This window comes from Accipiter gentilis, chromosome 18 (assembly GCF_929443795.1).
Source record: "Accipiter gentilis chromosome 18, bAccGen1.1, whole genome shotgun sequence".
In the NCBI taxonomy this organism is placed as follows: domain Eukaryota; kingdom Metazoa; phylum Chordata; class Aves; order Accipitriformes; family Accipitridae; genus Astur; species Astur gentilis.
The window spans coordinates 1,255,338-1,280,678 of record NC_064897.1 but is presented as its reverse complement, the minus strand read 5'-3'; the positions used below and the strand labels follow the sequence as shown (position 1 = coordinate 1,280,678).

Here is a 25,341-nt window from a genome sequence, read left to right as displayed (position 1 = left end):
AATCAGTCTTAGCTGTCTGTGGGACCATGTTATAAAAACGTACTGGCAAAATGTCTTGATTTAAGAAATACACCATAAAGAAAATGTACCAAATGACTATGCCTTGTGTGAAATCTTGCTTTGTCTTGTGCAATCCTACCCTTCATGTTTTCTGCAGACGATAAAAATCTCTTGGCAGTGAGGTTATATTTACTGGTAAGATTTGGTTTCTGGTTCTTTAAGCATTATTGTACTGCACAATAATACTCTTATTATTCAATTTAAAGGGTATTATTGCTTGACTAAGGTTATGTGGCTACATATGACCTATGCTTGCAGGGGTGTCCTGCAGTCTGTGGACATCTAACCAGCTAACATATCTGCACTTACATGCCGTAGCAATCGGTGAGTAGGTAACAGGTCCGCACAGAGCTATGTCGATGGAATATTATGTCTTGGAATCACTGTGTCTATGTCCTCTGTTACCTGCCCGTAAGCATACCTCCATTATGGCTTGGTAAGTTGTAGTTTCTCAGTGCCCTGGCTTGCTGCCTAACTAGCTAACATGTACTGGTGGCCTCTGCCTGATGTGATGGACTGATAAGCCTAAGCACAAGGAATACAATTCTTCCCACCTCCCCAGATATGCATAGGTCCAACACTTCTGACAGTCCTGATTTGTGGAGTCATAAATGAAAGGAGAATCAGACTGAAAGGTTGCCCAGGGATGTGCCCAAGCTCTGGGAGTTTCTAGGCTGGGTGCTGTCAGACACAGTGACAGGAGGCAGCTGAGGTTGACTGCAGAGTTTTACCCTGGTAATAGCAAGTCTGAGGTGGCCTTACGCCATGTAGCTAAGGCTCCTCAGGGGATGCGAACATCCACATGGATGTTTGTGTGTTAACTCAGTTGACTTGCCTTAATTTCCGGCGTTCTCATATGGAACTCCTCCCAAGAGTTTTGTTGGCATTTTTTTATAACAGCAGTTTTGCAGTTGCAAAAATGCTAGATTCTGCTCTTCTGGATTTATAGTCCTATTCTCCATGTGGCATTTTGATGCCTTGAGCTTAATCCATTTTCATTTAAAGAATGAATAGAAATGTTACTGGCGCAGAAGCATGCCCCAAGAAATCATGAGGTTGGCTTAAAAATAGAGATTTTTACACAAAATACATTTGGGATTCTTTTCCTTTGACCTCTGTTTTTTGAGGCAATGTTATGCATGCTTACAAGCTCTTCCCTCTGACATGGAATGATAGGAAACATCTGTTAGTTTCATGAATGTGGATGAACAAGTTAATGTCTTTCGAATCAGAATATGGTATTTAACTTTTTCTCTTTTACAATAACATCACAGTTACTTGGTTTCTCTTTTACAATAACATCAGTTACTTGGTTCCTCTATCTTAAGTAATTATTAAAGCTCAGATATTGTTCCATTTTAATGCGATATGAATGTGCATCAGTTCTCATACCACCTGGCCAGAAAGAATGGACTTCTTACAGAAACAGAAAGGGAACAGCAGACTGCATTTGGTGATGGAGATATGTTTTGTGAGCTGTCCTTTTAGGGACTGACGTGCAGGCTCCATATTTGAATCTGATTTCATGCCCTTGGTGACTGAAGTCATGGACCTTCCACCAATTAGAAGAGTAAATACTCTGCTGCCTAAACTTGCTCCCTTGAGGACCACTCAGGTGCAGAAAGTTAACACCTGTAGACAAGTGTTTCTGGTGGTTAGGGCCACTCATTTCCTGTGCTTTGAAAGTCCTTTTGAGGTGGATCCATCTTGTTTTATTTATGTATAGCTCAAAATACCTTCTGGTATCGACTCAGTCTTAAATATTGCTAGGCAAAGAAATGATAAATAAAAACATCAAATAATAAGTAATCGAAGACAATGTTAAGTTTGCCACTAATGCATTTGACTTGATTTCAGTGGTAGTAGAATTGAATAGGTCCTTACATGCCCTGAACAGGAAATAAGGGTGGAGAAGAAAAACCTATTAAGGAGAACTTGTTTGTTATCTAGCTAGCAGTGTTTCTCTCATGAGCCTTTTATCAAACTAGTGGAGAGATGTTACTAGAGACAGAACACATGGTTCAGAAGAGGAAGAATTCTCCAGCTACCTGATAGGCTTTGCTGGGTCTTTTGTAAATGTAGCATAATTGCTTCCCTGCTGTGAAGTAGTGCAAAACTCAAGCAACTTGCTTTTTGAAAGCAGGCTCAGGGAAAAAAAAAAGAAAAAAGTTTTACCCTGTGTAAAAAGTGTAATCTGGACATGTTAAATCACTGTTAACTGGATTAGATGATAATGACCTCGAACACTAAAGAATTAGAAGCTGATGTAAATCAGCCAAACCCAACAACCAGTCATTCTCATTTCGTGTTAATGTTCATCTTTCATAGTGAAGATATTAATGAGAGGAAGCAAAATGCTTGAACATTGGACTGAATTAGATTAAGCACACATCATTTTTCATTCTTATTATGAAGTCTTTTATTAAATGAAGACTTTTCTCTTGTTGGGTACAGTAGGGATTCATACACCCTATGCTGGGGGGAAGGAACTACCCCCTGTATTGTCCCATCAGTGCTGCTTTTTTTCATGTGCTTTTTACCCACCTGCTGTTTATAGTGCAGGATGTGAAGGCCATCTTCCTTTATAAGGCTGCAAGTTCTAGATGAAATATAATGACATGAGATCACTGTAAGGGATATAGACAATGGTGCTGAATTAGCCATTCACTGCATGAGTAATAAATTCATCTAAGGCAACAAAATGAGACAAGTGTGAAGCAGGTGAGATGAGAATCATGTTCAGAAGACACACACTGACTATACGTGCAGCAGTCCAGATTTGGCAGCATGTTGGCTGCTTTGCAGTGTCCTGTTGATGCAAGGCAGTCGTAAACCTAGGTTAACCATCCAGTTAAAAGCCTGTTTACTGCTAATCAGGATTGCCAAAGTAGCACAGAACAGCTACAGGCATTGTGAAAATTGGATTGCTCTATGCATATATAGCTGAAGTGCACATTAATAATGATCAATGTCAGTCCTTTTATTGGAACACCAGTGTTTTCTATCAGAAATAGTGTGTTCTCTTCAAGGATTTTGCTGCAATACTGAGAAAATCCATGGTGATATAGATTGTCTGATCCTCTTTTGTACTCCCAATTAGATCTATTTCCATTTCTAATTTTGAAGAGCAGCAATAGGAATAGAATAGAAATGGCTGTAGTTTGCATTCAGCAGACAGAGGGAATGACTGTGTGCTAAATATGAGTGGGGGCATAGGTACCTTGCAGGAATGGTTTTGCTTAGGGCAGCTATAATATGAGGAGGATTCTGTCTGAGATAAAATGCTTTACTCCCTGACCTTAGACAACCAATAGCTGACTAAACAGGCTGTGTAGTTTCATGAATAAATGGTAAACAATATTTCTTGAAATTCTGAAATAAAAATGTGCTGCTTTTTTTTTTTTTACATGTGTAACTCTTATCTGCAATGGTTTCACATTATATTATTGGTGTGCTGCCTTCTTGCATTTTAACCACCTAATGTATGCAAATACACATTAATGTGTAGGCAGGTTTTGCCTAACAAATTTCCTGGAAGGGTTTGAAACTGAGGCATAAAATTGCATTTTAAGTAGTGACAGATGTCTTCTGAAATGCGCTTACCATATGAGGAGAGGAACATGTTCACAGCAAAGGGTATGAGAACTACCTCCACACAAGTTTCTAATATGGATGCCCTATTGTCTCCTGCCTTCTGATCCTATTTCAATCGGCAGAGCTCACTATGAGGCTCTGCATTTAGCCACAGACCATATTATGACTCTGTAGAACAGAACACAAAGTGATATAGTTACCCTTAGCGCCACTGATTTCTCGGACAACTATGCACTTCTCTTCGACATAATGAAGTCCTTGAGAGTGATTTTAAAAAACAATGACTTGTCGTTACAGCAGAGTTCTCTTCTGCATTGTTCTCCTTGGTATATATAGTGTTGTGTGACCCGTATGAAAATGAAGGGAAATTATACGTGGTGGGGGGACTTTGTTGGAGATTGTGAGCTCCTGCTGGGATAATGTATGATGCAATTTAGGCATGTTTTTGATACAGGCTCTAAAAGGTTGGGAGAATAGGACTGCCAGAGGAAGCAGAAGGGCAGGATACAACTGAGGTAAGATTGGGGTAAGCGCATGTACCTTCTTATGTGTGCTGCAGAGAGGAGGTAAGATTTGAAAATTTGCTAATATACCTTTTGCCCATCAATGTGAGGCAGTACCATTGTTAGTTTACATGGCCAAAATTTGCCAAATAATTTTCAGATGTTTGAGACAGCAGCTGCCCTGTAGCATAGATGAGCCAATAAAAGTACTCTTCCCCTGTGAATTACTGTCCTGTTGGCCAACGCTTTGGTACGACTGCACGATCCCGCATGCTCGCGCTATTACCATGAAAGGCATGGTGTCTCTTAATTGGGTCGTGAGGATGTCCATCACAGGGAGGAGCCTGGGGAAAGAAGGTAAGGACTGAATGTACTGGGTTGACTTCAGACCTGGTCAACCTTGAATAGGTTGAAAAGGTTGAAGGGTGAAAAGGGATGTGATTCTGCCAGACAGTTGGTAAGGGAGCAAGCAGGCTTATCTGTTATTTTCATGTTCCTGACATGTTATACTATACATTTTTTTCTTTCTGTTTTGGAATGATAGGTGTTGTGCTTTCTTATACCATGGGAGCATGTTTGGCGAGTAAAAACTGAAAGAGAGAAATAATCTAAGGGTGTAGGTAGATGTCCTCTTTTAAAAGCATCTGTGCTAGTGCAGGATGTTGGTGTCCTTAGCCTGCTGTTTGTCATTTCTCTTGAAGAACCACTCGCAGAGTATTTTGTGTGGATGCATTCTAGTTTGTCTCAGGCAAAAATTGCTAGGTGAGTTGATGCCAAAAATAGAAACTCCTTAAGCTAATTTGCCTGATTTAATTTTAAGTGAATTGGAGTAACTTCACACAAACTGCCCCATTGGTGATGACAGCTGGTGCAGACATGATGAGCATCCATAGACATGAACAGATTTTACCAGCCCAGTTAAAGCCTGAAGAGTAAAATACTTTTCCCTTTGAATATCTGATACCAAGAAATATCAGTTACCAACCAATATCAGCTGTCAGTGAAGGACCTGTAACAAAATCTGGGACACCTAGATATGATGAAATCATGGATGTGGAGACAAGCATGAAGACACAAATTAAGACTCATCAATCAGAAGGCAAATAAAGACAAACGTGTGATTTCTTGTTGGTTTTGATCCCTAGATTTTGAGCAATCTGCAGACCTGACTCCTAGTTCTTAGAGGTGTTAGTACACCACTTGCCTAGTCCTTGCTGCAGTGCATGTGAGGATGCTGTGGCTTATTAAGAGGGACAGAAGAGAAACACTTTTTGCCCCAGCTGTCCTCAAGAGGTTTTTGCCTTGTGGACCTCTGCCTGCTGGGACAGATGGGGGTAGCCATTGGTTAGATGCAATGGTTAAGGAGGACGTGACTCTTGAGCTATTTTTCTTCTGGTTTTATAAAGTCTAAAGTACGCAACATAGACAATCCAGTTATCTGCTTCACTGTGGCTACACTAGTCAGAGGCTCCAACAGGCTGTCATCCATGCTATTTTCTTGCTAGCATGTTCCCTGACAGTTTTGCTCTCTCCCAGACAGCATGCTCCCCAGCATGGTGTGGGAGGTAGCTGGAGCCAGGGACTGTTCCCAGGAGGCTACGGACGAGGCTGCCTTGTTTTGGGAAATCAATCTCTGTGGATGTGGGTTCGGCTGTCCCACATGTCCTCCCAGAGAACAGGCCCTGGTGTGTTTTATTTACTAGTGTTGCTCCAGCTTTAGGATCCAGCATGCGTAGAAGCGTCACTAGGCCTTTGTCGCCAGGCTGCTTCTGTTGGTGTTACGTGTGAAACATACTGCATTGCCTGCCTTGCTGTATGGAAGTGGAGATGCCTCAACAGTCGGTGCCTGGTCTGAGATGCACTGTGGTCAATTCTACACTTTTCATCCTGTCCTCTATTGAGTAGTTAGTGTGCTAATGTAAGGGAGAATTAGGACTCGGGCCATTTTTTAAAAATAGTACTAATGCATTAGCTGAAAATAACACTGTTTTGTAACCAGTTCATTAAAGCAGTGCTTTAGAATACTATATTATGCAATATATATTAGTAGCAATAATTCTATGGATAATATATGTATGTAAACAGTTCAGTGACAGCTTTTTTACCAAACAGAAAGTATATTTTAGTCCTAAATAGAATAAGCTTTTCATAGTTTGCTGTTTACAGCCTCTGGTGAAACACATTTGAAACACAAGTCAGACCTAATGGACCTGTGTCTGCATTCTATGATGTAAGTCTAGTGAAAGACAAGCAGAATTTAGCCTGTTGGTTTTCTTTTAAAAGTCAGTATCTGCAAGCGGAAAAATAAACTGATTAGTAAGTCTAAAAGTCCAAGACTCTGCTTACTGAATGTTACTGGAAGCTGTGCAGTTAACACTTGTTTTAAATCCAATCTTATTTAAGCTGTTGCCATCAGTTTCAGAAGATCTGAATTCAGTTTCCTCATGTTCCACAGAGTCCCTTGACAGGTCACTATTAAACTTAGGGGCATGCAGACCACATAAAAAGGGGCATTAATCTTAGAGGATGAGCATTCAGGCCTTTCTGAAAATTGGGCCCTCTAATATATATTTAATTGGTCAGTCAAAAATATTGGCAATATAACACCAAAATTTCAGCCTTTATTCTGAATCCTGAGTCATCTAGCAACAGAAGAATTGGAAAATACAGTATCAAGGTATATACATTATTTTTATTATTAAACTGATGTGATTTGATATCACTATCTGATAATGAAAATGCCTATTCTTAAGCCAGTTGGAATTCCAAGGTGTAGGAGAACTTGAAAATACAGACCTCAAAAGGAGATATTTTTATGGTTTGGAAATTGTTTTCTTCTAATGGAAAAATCTAATTTTCCCTCCACTATTCTAGCATGAAGATGAATCGGTCATGCTTACCTGGAGATATACACTGAAATTGGTGAAAGGGGAATGAGCTTGCAGGCAATTAGAACAACTATGTGGGGAATCACTTTACAGCACTTGCTAGGCCAATCTGACAGCTTTAGCAGCCCTCATTTTTAATGAGCACTTACATCTACCAATGTTATAAAAAAATTATGAGTCATAATGGGTCCATTGCATTGTATTAGCTGAAACTTGATCAAGCATTGGTAGATCAAATGAAGTGCAACTAATTGAGAGTGCTAGAAGACTGTTAGTATTAACATGAGTATTTCTTTTATTTTTCCATGTGGTTTCCAAACAAGGGGTGAATAACAGGAACATACCAAAGACCTTTGCATCCTTGAGTTGCAGGTTTGTCCCATGTTAGCTGATATGGAGGGCAGAAAACTGAAATAAACTACATTAGACATCATGTAGGGAAGCAAAATTTCACAGGAAATTTTATGGTTTTATATCTGCCACTTCACTTTGAACAAATCTGAGGTTCGGTGGCTGCGTGGGAATGTGCCAGTGGCTAGAAGGTAGTGCAAGGAGCCAGAGAACAGCTGCACTAAAGAATATTTCTCCCTCCTACAGAGACCAAGTTTGACGTCAAAAGTCATCTAACGCCTAGAAGCAGAAACAAGTAGCTGTGGTGTTGCAGAGTTTTGGCTATCTTGCTATGCTGTCTGGTTACTGCTGCAGCAGTTACATTTACTGATAAGCCGAAGCAGTGTGGCCGTGAACTGACTTTGCTGTTGTTGCTGAGGCATTGGCCATGAAAAAGGGTACAAACTAAGAGTTTCCAATCATCATAGCAGATGCTGTAAGCATGGTAGGATTCTTAATGAGTCCTGATTTCTGTGCATGATTAGGCATCATAGAAAAGGACAGTGCAGCTCAACTAGCAGACTTTCAAACTGCTGTGACTGGGCTGCTTTTGTACATGCTGTTACGCAGAGCAGAAATGCAAAATGCAGGTTCACAGATAATTTAAAAAGCTCTCCTAAGCTACTGCTAGAATTTGCAGGTTTTTATCACAGCTGTTTCCTATCCTATCTCTTGCCAGATTTTGAGAGATAAACTGGAACACACTGTTTTCTCCTGAGGTATTGACATAACAGAAGAGCTTGTCAGGGAAGAGCATTTCTCAGGTACAGTGCAATGAAGTTCCTCAGATGGTGACTGGCTCCTTTTTAGTTGGAATTGGATAAATGTAAATGAGTTCCACAACTCTTTTGGCAATATGACCTCAGAGGTATCGGGGCCAGCAGTATTCCTCCAGGATGAGATGTGGATCTGCTGCAGCTGGAAGAAGGAAGGGTAGAGTTGCTGGGTACTTATGAATGTTGCATCTGGTCCCTCATGCCCAAGGCTGACAGATTAATCCTGTCTGTCAGTGACTGTTTGCTCTTTCTGTACCATCCCAAGTGAGGCATGCATGTACACGCATAGGCATTGAGCAACACAAGGAGAAAATGATGGAAAATACTTGAGATGCACAAGATCCACTGATTGTCTCCAAGAAAAACCTTAGCTTCATATGCCTACATGCTAGCTTTTCCACTTGTGACCTAATCCTTTAATTTCACTTAAAAAGAGTAACCCTCAAGTGACAATAAATCATTGTTGGCAGCCAGGCCAGAAATCTAGGGAGTATAAAGATAAGCTCTGCATCTTTTTTTTTTTTTTTTTCCTTAGGCTTCCTTCATCTTTTTCTTCTCTCCAACAGGTATCATCATTTTCCCTTTTACTAAGAAAGTTTCTGTGACATTTAGATCTGGCCAAGTTTTGTGATAGAGTAGGATTATCAGAGGTTATTCCCATAATCTCCTTTGAAAATCTCAGTTTCAGCAATTCACTCTTACCTTCCACCCATAAAATAGTGGTTGTTGCACCAGTTTAAGTCAGTTTGTTTAAATGGCCAATTTCTGTATGCCTTATACATAGATGAGGAATCAGGGGCTACACCAGAAGACTCGCATTCACCTCCCACAGTGGCAAATTTAATAAATTCCGCTAGCCCCAGTCTAGGCTTAGGCCTTTCATCACAGGCATGGGTACAATACCCCAGTTTGTTTGGCTTTCCAGCCAGCTGGTGTTCTCAGGGGCTAGAAAACCTTGCCCTAGCAGCTAGGTCTGGAATTTGGGCTGCAATTCGTCTGTTTCTAGGTTAATCCACCATTTCTAAACAAAAAGAACATTCAGCTCTGATGTCTGTAATTTAACTTGAGTTGTCTTTAACCCTAATAGAGATGTGAGGAGGTTGTATATATCTAATTATATATATAAAGGCTTTTATTTTGTTGGCTTTCTGGGGTTTTTTGTTGTTTTTGGTTTTTTTTTAAACAAATAAGCATGTGGCGTTTCAGGTTTTTTTAAAACAGGATATCAGGTTGATGATAATTTTGGGGGGCTCTTGGGAATGTGTGTGGGGGATAAATGATAATTGATCAAGGGTAACAAGTTAAAAACCCTCAAAAGTTCCCTCAAAAGTTAAATCTCTGGTTTTCATTTGCATTAAGACTCTGAAAATCCTAAGTAGAATAACTTGAGTGCTAATGTGGAAAAAAAATCAGGTGAATGTAGTGAGTAACAAAAGTGAAAACTCGCACAGAGTTCTTGGGTGGGAGAAATCACGATCAGTGGCCCTACTGCAGGTGTAGGGAGGAGAAATTCTAACCTGCTGGATGAGCAGAAGCCAGATGTCTGTCAGCTTGCAGTCTTCCCCTTCGTAGAAGAAATACTGCAGAAATACTGTTTGCTGTGTGAATTGGAATAGGATGCTTGAAGATGTGCAGCACTACATAACTACAGTAATTTGTGTATGCGCATGCTACTAATTAGCACTGAGGTTTACAGATTTAAAGCACTGTTCTAGAGAACCTGTACTTGATGGAGATTTTTATTTTTCTGCTTTGAGTACCTGCCATGTGCACAGCATTCTCTTTCAATGAATCACTGTTTTTGATGGAAGCACATTTAAAGACTTCTAAGCTTTCAAAGGCCTACTTCCTTCTGAATCAGAACCCTTCTTCCCCATACCTCCTACATCAATATGTAATTTCCTATCTCTGCAGTGCTCCATGGATCTGCTAGCAATCAAGCCAAGTCTAGTGCATGGCCAAGGGTCTGAAAAAGAACTAGGTAAGGCCATGGGGGCTGTGCTCTCTGCCCGTTGCCTCCCACTTATCTGGTGGACTTTGTGGAGAGCTGGTAGGGAATGTGCTGCTCTCGTGAAGTTTCAGCATAGTTCTGCCTTAAAACCCTGTGGTGCTTTGGCACCATGGAGATGGCTTCTTTTTGCCTAGAGAGCAGCTGAGTAATGAAAAATTAGAAAGTCCTGGTTGTGTTGTTTATCCCCATACAGCTATTCCTTTTCCTTTCATGGAACAAGGTTGCTGTAATAGCATTTTTCTTTGCAGGCGGAATTGGAAATACAGAAATAAATTATGGAGAACCAGGGTGTCTCCTGTCAGAATAAATATTTAATGAGAACAAGGGTTGTGCTCATTCAGAGTCACAAGGACACATACTGAAGTACTGTATGTATGTTAATTTTAATGTATAAAATATATGCTTGGACTTAAAAATGCAGAGTGAACAGCCTCAGGGGCAAGTGTGTATTAAGTCTGTGACAGCTGTCTCTGTGGGTGATGATAATGTAAAAGTTTCTTTTTTTTTCAAGCCATTTTAATTTACCCACCAATCAGTCAGAAGACAGAGGAATCTTAAAGTGCTTATTCTCCAAAGCAGTTCTTGGAGGCATGTGTTCTTTCACCTTGTATCCAGACAGTGTTCATTCTAACCAGGCTCTAAAGCACATCAGCTTTTTATAACTCTTCCTAGCTCAGATTAAAAAAAGCCACAACTGAATAACAATATACTAGTTTTTGTTGTGTTGGAGCAACATACAGAATTTGTACAAAGTGTGCCTGTTAGTGTGTACAGTCATGCTACTTAACATGAATTAACCTAGTGACTGTTACAAGTTACTTGCAACTTCCAAGTTATTTTCAAGTTAAAACGAGAATGAAAGGCACGATCTCAGAGTTTGCAGCTCATCTTTCCAAGGATATCGGATGTTGAGGTAGACTGGGGCTTTGTAAAGAGTTCTGGAATAATTACTCATTCCTTTAGGCAACATGGGAGAGAGAATAAATCCTGGTCTCATTTTCCTTACCACTCACAACTCTTAAATAATTGGTCTATCTATTGCAGTATCCAGGATGTCCCATGCCCGTGTGACTTGTCATCTAAACTGTGGAGTCCCTTCCCTGCTAGCTTGCTTTGGCTTTGATTTCTCCTCATTCTGTTCCTCCATCTTGCTAAAAGCCCATGCCTTTCTCTTCACAAGCATCTGTCAAATATCTCTGAACCTTTGTTTGCCTGTTTTGAGGTTTTCGTACCTGCCTGAAGGTAAAATCATTTGAAATAGTTTCCTTGTTCAAACTTCTATTTGGAATACCTATTAATTTTCTAAAGTGCAGTCATCAAGGCTATAATATCTAATGGTTGCTTTGTAAATGTCCTTGGACTGGAGAGAGGGACGTAACTGGGGCCACTAAAGCTTATGACGAACTTGCTATGCATTTATGCCTTCAGTGGTTTATCCAGTCCATAACGTGGAGGTATAAATAGACTCTCAAATCATTGTGTAACAGTAGAATTGCCTACAATTTAGCATAGAGGACACTGGCAGTCTCCCAGTATGGCCGCTAATGCATTTTGTGAACTTGGATGATCTCTGCCTCGTTTTTTTTCATTTCTAAAATGGAAATAGTAGTATTTTGCCTAGCTAATGTTCACAGGGGAAAAACTTTTTAAAAACGCTTTGCAATTGACAGGTAAAATAATTGGGAGATAGAAACCTATTTACATTATTACTGAAGAAAAATCTGAGGTCTTCTATGTGAAAGGAGATCTTCATGTGTTTAAAATAAAACTAAGGGAGCAGACAGACCGTGTTAAAACAGTAGTTACAGACTTAGTTCACAGCAGACTGTTAAGGACGGAAGTTATTATTTCTATGTCTAGGTCTCCCTTCATATGCTTCTGTTTAGATAAGAACTGTAATACAATCTGTTCTCTTTCATTGTTTGGTTTGTGCAGGCACAGGCTTGCTACAGGAAGTGGTATATCTAGTGAGTCAGGGAGCTGATCCAGATGAGATTGGACTAATGAATATAGATGAACAACTTCCAGTCCTAGAGTACCCTCAGCCTGGTCTGGACATCATCAAGGTACAATTTATTGCAAAGAAAGTCTTTCAGCATTTGGATATCTTTTTCCTCAGTACCATATTTATCACTTCATTTCATCCTGTGTCCTTGTCCTTTTCATCACTGGACTTGCTCAGTTTGTTGGAATGATTCAGAGTATTATTAGGTTATTTTAAAGTTGCTTTTATTAAGTTTTATTATACTCTATTTAATGCTTTAGATGTTTCTCCATGTCCTAAATATCTTGGCAGTGGGTTTTCTGAATAAAAGTTCCAGGCCTCACTTGCTTACATAAAGAGAAGCTGCCCAAATGAGGCAAATTTGCTTTGATTCCTTCCCTGGGTCTGCAAAAGAAGAACTACAAATACAGAGATCTATGGATCTGTAGACCCACTGCTCTGAATTTACATCTAAATCCTTGGAGACCCAGGATCTCTGGATCTACAGACTCTGTAGGTGTAGTTCGAGGAGTTTGGAATATTCTGCATGAAATGACTTCCACACTGTTAAGAATCACTCAGACTGGTGGCATGGCATACAAGTGTGATCTTGTCATTGCTGTAACTACTTCTGATATAGGCGTATCTTGGAATGATGAGGCAAAATACTGGGCTCCATCCTATAACAGCTACAGTGCTTGTTGAATTGAGCTACCTCAGGCTGGCATGGGTAGATTTAAGCTGCTTCTGCAGCATCAGCCTGCTTTAGGCTGAGAGTATTTAGGGGTCAGAGGCTGGGGTTTTTTTCACCTGTGTGATGCCTAGTCCAATGAGACCTCAGTGCTACCTTGATGCAAATAAGCGGTGGCAATAGTGAAAGGTTTAGTCTGAGATTACACATTGTTGCCTATACTATGTGCTAGAAACTTGATCCAATATGGATTTATGCAGTTTTTAACTATTAGAAGATTTGTGTCATAAGACAATTTTCTCTCAAATTATAGAAAAATACTCTGTTTGAAAGATGTTCACACACTCAAATAAACCTTTGGACTGTCCGGGCCTAATTCTGAGGATAAAATAAATTGCAAGAGTAAAATTTTGAAGTGAAGAAGTTAGGGGTAGGGTTTTCGGAGCTTCTAGTATTTCTCAAGGAACTTTAGTGGAAGCATCACTGGAAACAAAGTTAGTTTGATACTAAGAATCTTAAACTACTACACTCTCTTCCTGAGAAGGTCCTACAAATGGAAGTACTTTGAAAACAAAAGGGGGAGAAAAACCCAACAAACCCCCCCCAACACATTATCCAGCCTTTTGATATTTAAAAACCAGATGTAATTTCCTGACCTAATTTCTTGTCCCAGACCCCTATTAATTTAAGAAGTGAATTTGTGAATGTGACTCAGTATAGTAAAGGGCTTCAAGACAGTTCAGGACAGCTCAGGATGTGCCAAAAACTAATGCACAATAAGAAATGTTTCTGTCTGCTTTATTTTAGGAACTGACATCTCCTCGTCTCATAAAAAGCCACCTACCTTATCGGTTTTTGCCTTCGGACCTCCATAATGGCAATTCAAAGGTAAAAATGAAATTAAATCATGTTTGTTTAACTCTATTGGCAGCAGTTTTTTAAGTGCTTTGGGAGAGGGGTGGGGAAAAAGCTTTCAATAAGATGATTTTTTTTTTTCACCCCCCCATCATAGGTAATATACATGGCTCGCAACCCCAAAGACCTGGTCGTGTCTTATTACCAGTTTCACCGCTCCCTAAGAACCATGAGCTACAGAGGAACTTTTCAGGAGTTCTGCAGAAGGTTTATGAATGACAAGTGTAAGGAGCTGTTCTCTCTGCACACGCTGTTACACATTTATTTTCATCTCTGCATTCCTTCTGCAAGTACAGAAATGAACTGGATAAAGGTGCATTTGTTTTGCATATACAGCAAGGACGTTGCTACGGATAGTGCTGCGTGGACTTAGATTTGTCCATGCAAACTATGGTGATGCCTTGTAAATAATTGTCTTTACAATATTTGACCTCATGGGCTCAGCAGCGTTCCACTTGGCTCAGGCAAAACTCTGGTCTACTCTTCTAAAATTTAGTTTGCAAGGTACCAGATACCTTGTGAAAAGTGGTGAATACTTCAAGCGTCATTTGATTTCAGTTGTACCTTACTGTTAGCTACTTCTCACGAGTCTCTCTGTTCCTCAGGGTTTGGTTTTTTTTCCTGGTAATTCCTTTAATATTTTTATTTAATCCAAAAATTCATGGTTTGTCCCTTGCAAGATACCAGTTAGCACGCAAAAACCTCAAGTTTGCATGAGGCTGATCTGGAGTACATCAGTAAGTTGAAGTGAGCCCCTGTAAAAAAGCAGTTGCAGGCTGCTACTCTCTGAAAAATACACTCTATAATGAGAATACAATAACCTGCTTCACAACTCATCAGCTGCTCACCCAGTAACCCCTTTGAGCAAGGGCTCTTTCATGACACACCCACCCACGGTGTTCCCACTCAGGCTGCACTGCCTTAAGTAGCTCCATTGCACTAGCTTACTAAACTTACAGGGAGGGCAAGCCCTATGTTCTCACATAACTGGCTGCTGCTGGGCTTTTTGCTAATGGATTGCCACACATTCTAGCTAGGAAGAGGAGAATTTTTTACTGCCTTCTATTTCTCTACAAAATCTTCTCTATGATACCTTAATGTGACACTAAGAATTCACCAGGTGCCTTGTGCTCCGAGAGCAGCATCTCCTCTAGACCCAGTGCAGCAAACTTTCTTCAGCCTGGAATTTGGAGGAGTTGATGATAAAGGAGCTATATAAGGGGAAGAAGAAAGTACAAGTAAAAGCCTACCAGTGGAGGTTATTTAACAGGCCTTAAAAACCTTTGCTACTTTCTCCTGCAAGTTTGCGCAGGGAGGGTAAATGCTCTCCTTCCATTCCAGCCCACCTTCAGCTTTTTCTTTTGCATTCCCTGAGAATGGGATGTTTGTCTGTAGCCCATGATCAGGAACTTCTAGACTGGAGACATACAAAAGACACATTAGAAGGTCTTCTAAAATAGGAAGAAGGTTCTGTATTCTTTTTCATGGAAGTATCGCAAGAGTTATTTATATCTTCATCTAGTAGCAGCTAGCTGATTTATCATAACCTCCCAGAGTCAATAAAACATCACAGTGTGTTCTTTGTCCATAATTGTGCAAATGGAGTGTTTTGTAATACAGTAAATTTGGCATTTAGCTAAATGTTTGCATCTCATGGAAGCAATGCAGTGGCAAAAAAACCTTTGTAAGAAGTCAGAGTACTGCTAGAGGGAGAAGTACTGAGCCCAAACGACACAATCCCACTCTTTTTACCCCTTCCAACCTGACCATCTTGAAACTAATTCAGTGCATGTTAGCTGTGTTGTTTGAAAGCATACAGTTAGATAGGGATTAGTCTTGAATGTGCTAATTCTTTGGCATTATCCTCTATAGCTTAAGGGAGTTTCTTACATAAAGCATAGGTAAACTCTGCTAACATAATCTTAGTGGATTCTTGCCCTGTATCATCAAGAGCAGCTAGAAGCGCTTTTTGCTTGACTGATGTGTTAGCTTCATGTGTGAATTTCTTTAGGGGTGTGTGGAATGGGATTGGAATTTTACCAATACCTTTATAGAAACTGAAAATGAGTCAGCTGATTAAAATAATTTTCCTATGATACTGACCTCTTTGCCCATTGAAAATGTTTCAGTTACCAAAATTTAAACAATTATTTTTCAAAGGGAAAAGGTGGCTTCGAAATACAAAACTAAAAAGTTCAATATTTCTTTATAGCTGCTTTGCTGAAAAGATAAAATTGACCAAAAAAATATTGGGAAAGAATGTGAAAAACTGCTCACTATATTTGCTTAATTCCTTCCTTGATTATCTGAAGTACTTTGGGGGCATTTATCACAGGTAACAAAGAAATATGCAGAATGCATTTCTCTTTGGGTTGTCTTTCCAGTAATATTGGCAACAAAAGACATTCTCTAGGTGATAAATACCAGTGTCTGAACCTCTGCTAGGCACATGTAAATTGACTGAAATCAGTGCAAAATTGACTTTATCAGAGCAGTGAAAAACAAAGGAGGAAAGTTTTGGGGGAAGGGTTGAGGCTTCCAGTAACCACTGCCTCAGCAGTACTGGGAGCAGATGCCCTCCCAGCATAGCACCTCAGCTTCTCTTCAAGTCCTAAACCCCGCACAGCAGGTATGGGGAACTGAAGACATGCTGCTGGTGGCAAGCAGGAGGTAGGAGGCATAAGCTTTTAATCATTGGCAACCCCACACACTGGTCCTGCTCACAACTTGTGATATATGGGAAGTACCTCATCACATCACTTTAAGATTTTGGGAGCACTCAACACCTCATGGGCATCTAGTTGTAGTCTGGATTTATTGTGTAACCGAGATAACTGATAACAGCATAACTGAAACTGTGTTCTGGCATGTCCACAGAAGTTGTGTGGCAGTGTTCAGAAAATAACAATAGAAGAAAATAGGTCTGAGATTTTTAGCGGGGAGGCAAAAGATGTAATGATAACTAGAATATTCTGTCAGTACATCCTACATTTTTGGGAATGGCCATGAAGCATTTTTATAGGTCTGTTTCCTCAATACTTCTTTAATTAAGAAAGGACAATGGTTGTTGGCAATTCTTTGTCCGTAGTACAGGGTGCTCTATGGAACTTTCCATGAATGATGTATCTAGCTGCTAAGTGAAGGCAGCTGCAGTGTGGTATGTTAATTGCAGGAATTCACACAGGTTGGAGCCACTGGAAATTTGCCTTCTGCAAAGCTCCCTGTGTAATTTTTATTTTGGCTCAGTTTCCGTTCAGTAGTCAGGAGTTATTAATACTGAGCTCTGAGAGGTCCATCATGAAATGGTGGCATTTTCAGTCGAACATTTTATCTTTATGATAAGTTAGTTCTTTTGAATATTCTAAACTGATAGAAAAACTCTTTAAATTAAGTTCCTTGCTGTGCATGGCAATGGGTGAAAACCAGACAGTATTCTCCTGGGGCTATGAACCACTCCAGTTAATTTATTTTTCTCCTTTTTTTTTCCTTTCTGAAAAGGGCTTAATAACAAAAATGTTCATTTTCCTCATGCCAATCATAATGTCTTTGTAGTAGGATATGGTTCGTGGTTTGAACATGTGCAAGAGTTTTGGGAACATCACATGGATGCCAATGTACTTTTTCTCAAGTATGAAGATATGCATAAGGTAGGTTAAATGTAGCAAAAAGGTACTTTAATTGTTTTAATATTTTAATATGTTTAGCATCGTAGTGTTTAAAATACATAAAGCACAAAATTTGCTGCTTATGTCCATATTTGGGATCCCTAATGTCTGATACCATTTTTAAAGCACTGGCATTCAATAGCTTCTATGGACTTTCAGCACTTTCATAAACCTAGTAATTTACTCAGGAATGTGCCTGCATCCATAGGCACTAAACTACTTGCAGAGAAGGCAGAGATGTGTAACTGTTCAGTGCTTGCTACACTCAGCCCTGGGCATTCGTTTAAAAGAAATGTCTTGCTGTGTGTGCTGTATCAATAAGAATTAAAAAAAAGCACATCATCAGTATTTTGTCCTATATATTTGGTATTTATTCTGATTATTTGGTTGTTCATATTGTCTTCTGTGAAACAATGTTGAAAACAGGGATGATCGTGTAGCATAAGGTGAACACAATTATTGGGTTCTTATAGTATGCTGGCTAATAAATCCACTTTATTTTTAATCAGAAATTTAGTGGAAATACTACATAGAACATTGGTTTCCGTTTCCTATTGCAATAATATATTTTTGAGAATTAATGAAAATGCTTCAAAATGTTTACTTGACTGGAACATTTAATGCAAACATAGGAAAAACCCAGCCTCTATCTCTAAACCTACAAAAAGGCAAAATCAGCGTGGAACTCAATAAAGCTGGGTAAATTATAATTTCAGCTTTACTGAGCCTTCTGATGGAGTGGGATGCTAAAAAATGATGTAATACAATCAAATAATTAAAAAAGTTTAGTAGAAATTATTTCAAACCCATGGTTTTGAATGGTGATTTATTCCTAGCTGTGCTCACTGATGGATGCTGTTGAAAGCTGGTGGCATCACAGTATCTTCTGCTTCCTGATAAACATTGCTATTTTGTCCTTGCAACTCCAGAAGTCTTACTCATACTGAGGAACCCTGGAGTTCTGGATGTGTAAATTAATGACTGCTTATTCTCAGACGCCACCTCACTAGATCCTTTCCATCTACATGAATGCAGCCCCAGAAGCTAACAACAAAGGAAGGCTCTAACAGTTGTAGTCATTTGTTTTACCATGATCAAAATCAAATTAACTTTTAATTCCTCCAAAATACACTGGTATTCCAAGTTGATCAGTTAAGGGCCTGGTGTTGCCTGAAGTGGGAAGCATCACAATTACTTTGCATTTCCCTGTTTCTAATATTTGAAGAGGTGAGCTTACATGACTTTGTTCTCTGCTGACCTGTCTTACCCTAATTACTTGCAATGTGTTTATTTTCAGCAAATGGGAAGGTGGCAAAATTTTAAGATGGTGGTGTTTCTACAACTTCTGCATTTGTATTTTTCACACTCATCAGAATATCACTTATTTTGAAATACTGAAACTCATTAAAAAGGTCATTTTAAATATTGTAAAATAAACTATTTTTTAAATACTCTTTTACAGGATCTAGCAACGATGGTTGAGCAGCTGGTGAGGTTCTTAGGAGTTTCTTATGACAAAGCACAGTTGGAATCCATGGTGGAACACTGCCATCAACTCATTGATCAGTGCTGTAATGCAGAAGCACTTCCTGTTGGCAGGGGTATGTTTAAAACCCACAGTAAAACTCTTATTGCGGAAATTGCAAGAAGCAACTGACAACTTAGTAACCTCCAGGATGCGTTAAGATGTTGGCAAAATACTGCTATGTAAATGATGGGAGGTCACTGACTGTTGGTGCAATATAGGGCTTGGTTTGTTTTGAAATAAGGTTAGGTAGAAGTGACTAAAAAGGATGGAAACATCCAAGATCAACAGGGTATATTCAACACCACGCAAACTACTCTGTTAGATAGTCTTTGACTTACTTCAACAGATTGAGCTATTCATGCTGAGAAGACTGCACTGCTCCTTCTGACCTTTGGCATGTCAAAGCCCACACAATTTCATACAGTTTATCCTGGCCTAAGCCCTTGGTTTTAAGTATATCAGATTTTCTAGAATAGCAGATAATTCTAGTTTGAAGGTATGAAATGACAAGGACCTGTAGCTTTCCTTATGAGCTCTTTTCATTGTTTACCTCAGCTATTCAAAATGTGTTTAGCTTCTAGATGTTTATTCTGGTGAGGTCTTTCTCTAGGAACCTGAAGGGCCCTTTGATCTGTTGATAGATCTGTCCTTTGATAATGTCGAGAAATCAAGTCCTTTCTCAGTTGTCTTTCTGATCAGCATAAAAGAGCGAACTTAGTAAGTCTCACTCAAATTATTTTCTGTAGGCTGCTTTACAGCACTTAATGGCTCTTTTTAAAAATGAGGGAATAAGATCAAGATGGACAATTCCTATGTCAGCCTCACAAATGCCTTACCCAGACATAAAGTCACTTTATCTACTAATTTAATCCAGTTTTAATTGGAACTTTCTCTCTCCCTCTCCCTTGTTTGTCCATCCATAGCCGTGTCGGCACTTGCTGATACAGCATCATACATGAAGCCTGTGTTTGTCATGACCACAAAGTCCTTTCAGAGGAATTGATTTACAGGTTATTGTCCCTTACTCAGGGGTCATGACCTGAATACTTTGTTCTTCAGTTTCACTGTAGGAGCCTTTTCCATACTACCTCTCTCAGCCAACCTTCATGTGATCTGCAAATTATATCAGCGTAATTTTTATAATTATTTTCAATCCTCTGATAAAAAGATAAAATATTTGACTACTGATTCTGACTTAGCCAGTTGTTTATTCATTTATCATGCATTTTGTTGACATTGTATAGTTCTATTAAAAACCACTAAAATCACACGCCTTACAAAAGCCTATTGATCACCGTTAATCAGTCAAACTGTAACCTTACCAACACTCAGTCAGGTTTGTTTGAGAGCAAGTTTGCTTTCCCATGAAAGCAGGTTCACTGGTATTCTATACTACCTTTGTGTCTTTCTTGGCGGACCCTTGTGCCAGTTTTCCATTACTCAGCTCAGGCTATTGTCAGAGTAACTGACCCAGGATAACTTGCCCTGTTTGTATGCTGGCACAAACATTTCAGAATGTTATTCTTGGTAAAAAGCCATTGCTCACACCTCCTTGCTTTTATCTGTGACTTTGCATACCTGGTATGGAAAGGCTCTTCATACGTTCTGTAGGGTCTATATGCTCCAGTTATTACAGTAAGGCCTGGAAACCAGATTCCTATGGGCAGTTCTCTGTCATAACTCTGATATGGCACCTCTTTTTGCCCCAGTTCACTGACATTATGGTAACGATCCATTCTTGCAATAAGTATCTCAAGTTTGCTGGCTTGAGGTAAAATTCCAGTGAAGACAAAGGAGTTTGTTGTTTCACTGAAAGACCTAATATATTCCCTATAGTTTCTGGTAGAGTCTCCACTGGATGGTGTGTTTTCTTGCTCTTAGTTATCTTGCTTTCAACTCCCATCCTATCCTCCCCTTACTACTTCAAACTGAAAATTCATCATGTAACACAACTTGTATCTTGTGTGAAAACAACAGACTATTTCATTTGCCAGTAGGATTTTACGGCACGTTGCCTAACTGATTACCAACCCGCTTCTCTGCTATGAAGGCAAGATCACAAAATAATGAGTCTGGTAAGACATCGTGAGAGCCTTGGATAGTGTTCCATGTCATTGCAAGATTTTACAAACAACAGAGCCATGTTCTCCTCCGTTGACTTGCACATAACACAAAAACCTAGGTTTGTTCCTAACCTCCACGACCTGGAGACCTGTGGAGCAGCAGCACTGCCGCATGCTATGCACAGTCTGAATCCCCACTCATTTTCCAGTGAAAGCCAGAAAGGTGGTTGTGAAAGAAAGGTGAGGTTCTAACCCAAGAAGAGAGAACAGAGCTGCTGGTGACACCTTTCACAGGCAGAAAGGTCAACTACTGTCTCTGCTGGCCAGTTCATCTGCATCCAGATAAACAGGGCAATGCCCACTTTTGCTGCGTGCACCGTTCTGTACATGGTGTTAGTGTTCATTGTTCTGAAGTGGAGCCTGCAAATCCCCAGTCAAGGGGCAGAGCCTCTTATTTATACTGTCTACAAATCTTCCAAAAAGAAGCCTCCATTTTGTGATAGAGAAGCACATAGAGCTACAGCACTTAATGTAATATTTTGTCATTTGTTCACTGTGTGCTTTTTATTAAAAATATCCTTATTTTGAATTTCTTTTGTTTGCTGTCTCTGGCTTTTACAGTATTTTGTTACTTCAGAATGCAGCTTCATTAACAGTGCTTTGTTCCTTCTCTGTTCGTTTCTGTGACAAAGAATGGTGGCAATAACATGACAGCTTATTGTAATTTGTTTCAAATATTTTTAATTTGTCATTAGTTACATTTACTTTATTATTTTGCTTTATTTTAGTTCTTCATTTTTTTTTCCTTTTAGCACATTGATCTTTACTCTGAAGATAATCCTGAGCTGCTGTGAAAGCAGAACAATGATTAGATATGTTACTTATATTTGACTCTTATCACATCATAATTTACACAGTTGCATGATTCAAATCATAAACCAGGTGGGTGACTTTTTGACAAGCTATCAATTCATATGGTAAAAAAAAAAAAAGATGTTACAAATAATCCACTGCATATGTCCTTTATAAAACTTGTCATTTGTCCATACATGTTGTTAGGGAGATTGAGAAATAAAAAGCTTATCTTTCTCAAGCAGAGGAAGAAAATGTTTTATTATAATTATTGAAAGGGAAATACAGGCTTTTATGTTTCATGCTATACTTAATGCAATTATAGTTGCCAGAGCAAAATTGAAATCCGTATCGGATGTTTATGATTGCAAGCGTTTTCTTAATGTGTTTTTTGATACAGGAGAAATTTGGTGGAAAGAATAAACGATGCATTTTCAGTCAGTTTCCAGTTCTTTTGATCTTAGGATCCTGAAAACAAACCAGAACACTATCATACCTTCAAGAGTTACAGGAAAATCCTGATTTCACAAAACGGCCCTTGCCACACATACTGCACCATCATGTTAATATGTAATTTGTAGATGTTTCAGACAGTTTTGTCTTTGGACTCAATTATAGAGTTGCTGCATAAAAGCAATGGTAATTAAATTAAATGGGTATTCTTCTTATGCATCAAATGCATAATTAAGCTCCCTGCATGTAGTTTTGTTCTTGCTGTTATGATTAAACTCTCTGGTAGCACTGTCCCAATTCTCTTTTCATTTATTCCAGTTGAACAAGCCTGAATTTTGTCTTTATTTATAGCCAACATAAATGAGAAGAGAATTGGGCCTCTCAGTCTGGTTACTCCATGGGGATTATTCACCAACAAATAACCCTGGCTGACTTCAAGTTAAATAAATTTTGGACTGCAGTGAAACAGTGGTTGGGGGCCGCAGCTTTTGACTGGCAGGTTCAGCAGTGTCATCAGGTTATGTTACTAGTTGGGTTCAGTAGAGTAGAAGAATACTCCATACAAGGAAAAAGTGTTCAGTGTCCATATTGCATCCACTAAAAGCTTCCTGTTCCTCGTGTACAAAATTGAAATTTAAATGGCATAAACTGGGTGCATGGCACTTGTTCTCTTCCATACATATAATCTAAGCACTCATATTTAACAAATAATTCTCTCCATATTGAGGAATGTAAATTAATCTGTTGAACTTATCTTTAAACATAAAATAATAGAAATTAGTAATGATAATATTACATCTCAATAATCGGAATTCAGTGATCAGTTTAATACTCTGCATTCCATGTACCTTTTGGATAGTTCTCTAACCAGTGTATGCTGAAGGCACAGTAATTTTGAAATATATTGTTAGCTGTTAGAATTATTAAACAGCCATAGTTTACACTGAGACCAGAAATCCACTTTTAAATGAATACCCAAACCAAAATCTGTATTCATTTCTGATTAAGGCTAGAGCAAAATCTCACAAAAATCTGCATTCTTCCTGTATAATACTTGGCTGGTGCAGATGACAAGGTGTATGGTACTTATTTTAAGACTTTGCAAGGGTTGTAGCAGAGCAACTGGGTAAGACAATGAACAGCCTCAGGTCTCATTGAGCTTTCAATGAAAGCTAAGACTGATTAGCATCTCATAGATGATATTTGGTGCCCTGCACAGTTAGACTGTAGATATTTGGTGTCCTGTTAATGTCTGCTCTCTGACTTGTGTTCCTTCTCTGTGTTTCAGGACGAGTTGGGCTATGGAAAGACATCTTCACTGTTTCAATGAATGAGAAATTTGATTTAGTTTATAAACAGAAGATGGGAAAATGTGACCTCACATTTGATTTTTATTTATAAGAAATGCATGCATATGATATCCAAATATAGCTAGAAGTGCTTTATGCATTCATTTATTACCTGCTGGACAAACTACTGTAGCTATTATGTGTAACAAGATTTAAAGAAAGAAAAACAATCTAAGTAAACCATATCAGATACAATTATCTTTGATCCTAGCAGCTGTTTTTCTTCTAGTATTGTAATCTTTCGTCCACATGCAAGAACTTCCTAGACAATACTAGAATATTCAGCTGTTACGGAATGTGTTATATATGTATAAGCTATGTATCATATATGCAACTAGAATGTACACCTTTTCAGCCCCACATTGATTATTTAATGTGTTTTATAAAAGCTTTTCACTAGAACCTAAATAAACGTCCGTAAACCAAATAAAAAATTATTTCAGAGGGAAACAAGTAACAGGCCAAAACTGTATGCTAGAATGATCTCAGGGGTTAATCGTCACATTTATTTTTATAGCAGGTATATCAAGTATAAATAAATCCCATTCCAAAATAGTAACTGATCAAAGTGGGGTTCACATTAGGTTCTGCACACCCTTACCTGTATAATCTGAGTAGGTTCTGTGCACTGGCATACTCTGCAAGACAGGCCTTGTTATGAAACATAGCTGTGATTGTCAGTCTAATCCCAAAACCCACCCACGCTTTCGTGGATGACAGCACACAGCTGTCTTCCTGATGGATGAAGTTCAGCTCCATGCTGAAGGTCAGCAAACAAAAGCTTCTTAAGCCCCCAACTCTAATTCAGTCCCTCAAAATGGGGCTTAAAAGCAAGATATCTGGCGCAGGGTCTTTCTTGAGGAATCAAGTCTCTGATCTGCGTCGCTCTCCTGTGTAGATGTGAATTTCACCCATTAGATACAGAAAGAGAAGAGAAGGTGCTGGATATCCTCTAGTTCCACTAAAAGTTAAGGGCACCTAAAACTGTTTACAGTTTGTGCTACTGGACTCCACCAGACCTAAGTGGAAGATGAATATACATGCCAGTGTAAGCAGGCAGAGGAAACAGCAGCACTGAAGGAAGAGAGTTTGAAAACACGCCACCAGGTGGGGGTATTGCACAAAAATTCATGCAGAATACAGTTGCAGTAATTGTTAGCCATGACTGGTCTGGATTATAATCAGGATTCAAGTTTATTTCTGTATCTTTTTTTACTTTCTACGACAGGTACACAAACAGCCTGAACCAGGCTACTATCGCTATAAAACTCTCCAGAACTATTTTATTGTTCCGTTAGGTAATGACATATATGCTTTTTAGGTTCTCGGCTGCAGGAGGCCCATTTTTGCTAGTCAAATATTCAGGCTCACCAAAAGCCATGAGGAAGGACTAGCAGATTTTTAGTGTTTCAGTTCTGTTGGGAAACTAACTGTCAGTTCAGCAACTGGCAAGTGGTGTAGCATGATGTGGCTTGACAGCACTTTTCCTTGTATATTTGTGAGTGAAAATGCTTTCAGTGAAATTTTATTTCTATTTTTATATTTTTAGTACTGTATGAATATTAAGCACTACACATTATACTTCTGTGCTTGCTTGCTTATTGAATAAAAGATGTGTT

At 39.1% G+C, this 25,341-nt stretch overlaps 1 protein-coding gene across 2 annotated transcripts in view; it reads left to right on the top strand.

The window, feature by feature from the left end:
• Positions 1-25,341, top strand: part of SULT4A1 (sulfotransferase family 4A member 1) — a 30,488-nt gene extending 5,147 nt beyond the window's left edge. The window contains exons 2-8 of one of the 2 annotated variants that reach the window (XR_007508727.1): positions 12,158-12,288; positions 13,705-13,785; positions 13,910-14,036; positions 17,365-17,459; positions 18,940-19,078; positions 21,881-22,010; positions 23,662-23,745. Coding sequence is in view for 1 of the 2 variants with exons in the window: in XM_049822166.1 (XP_049678123.1) it covers positions 12,158-12,288; positions 13,705-13,785; positions 13,910-14,036; positions 17,365-17,459; positions 18,940-19,078; positions 23,662-23,774 (686 nt within the window). In the remaining variant the exon portion in view is untranslated. Of the gene's footprint in view, positions 1-12,157; positions 12,289-13,704; positions 13,786-13,909; positions 14,037-17,364; positions 17,460-18,939; positions 19,079-21,880; positions 22,011-23,661 lie in introns of both variants that reach the window. The other variant, XM_049822166.1, reaches the window with a different exon arrangement.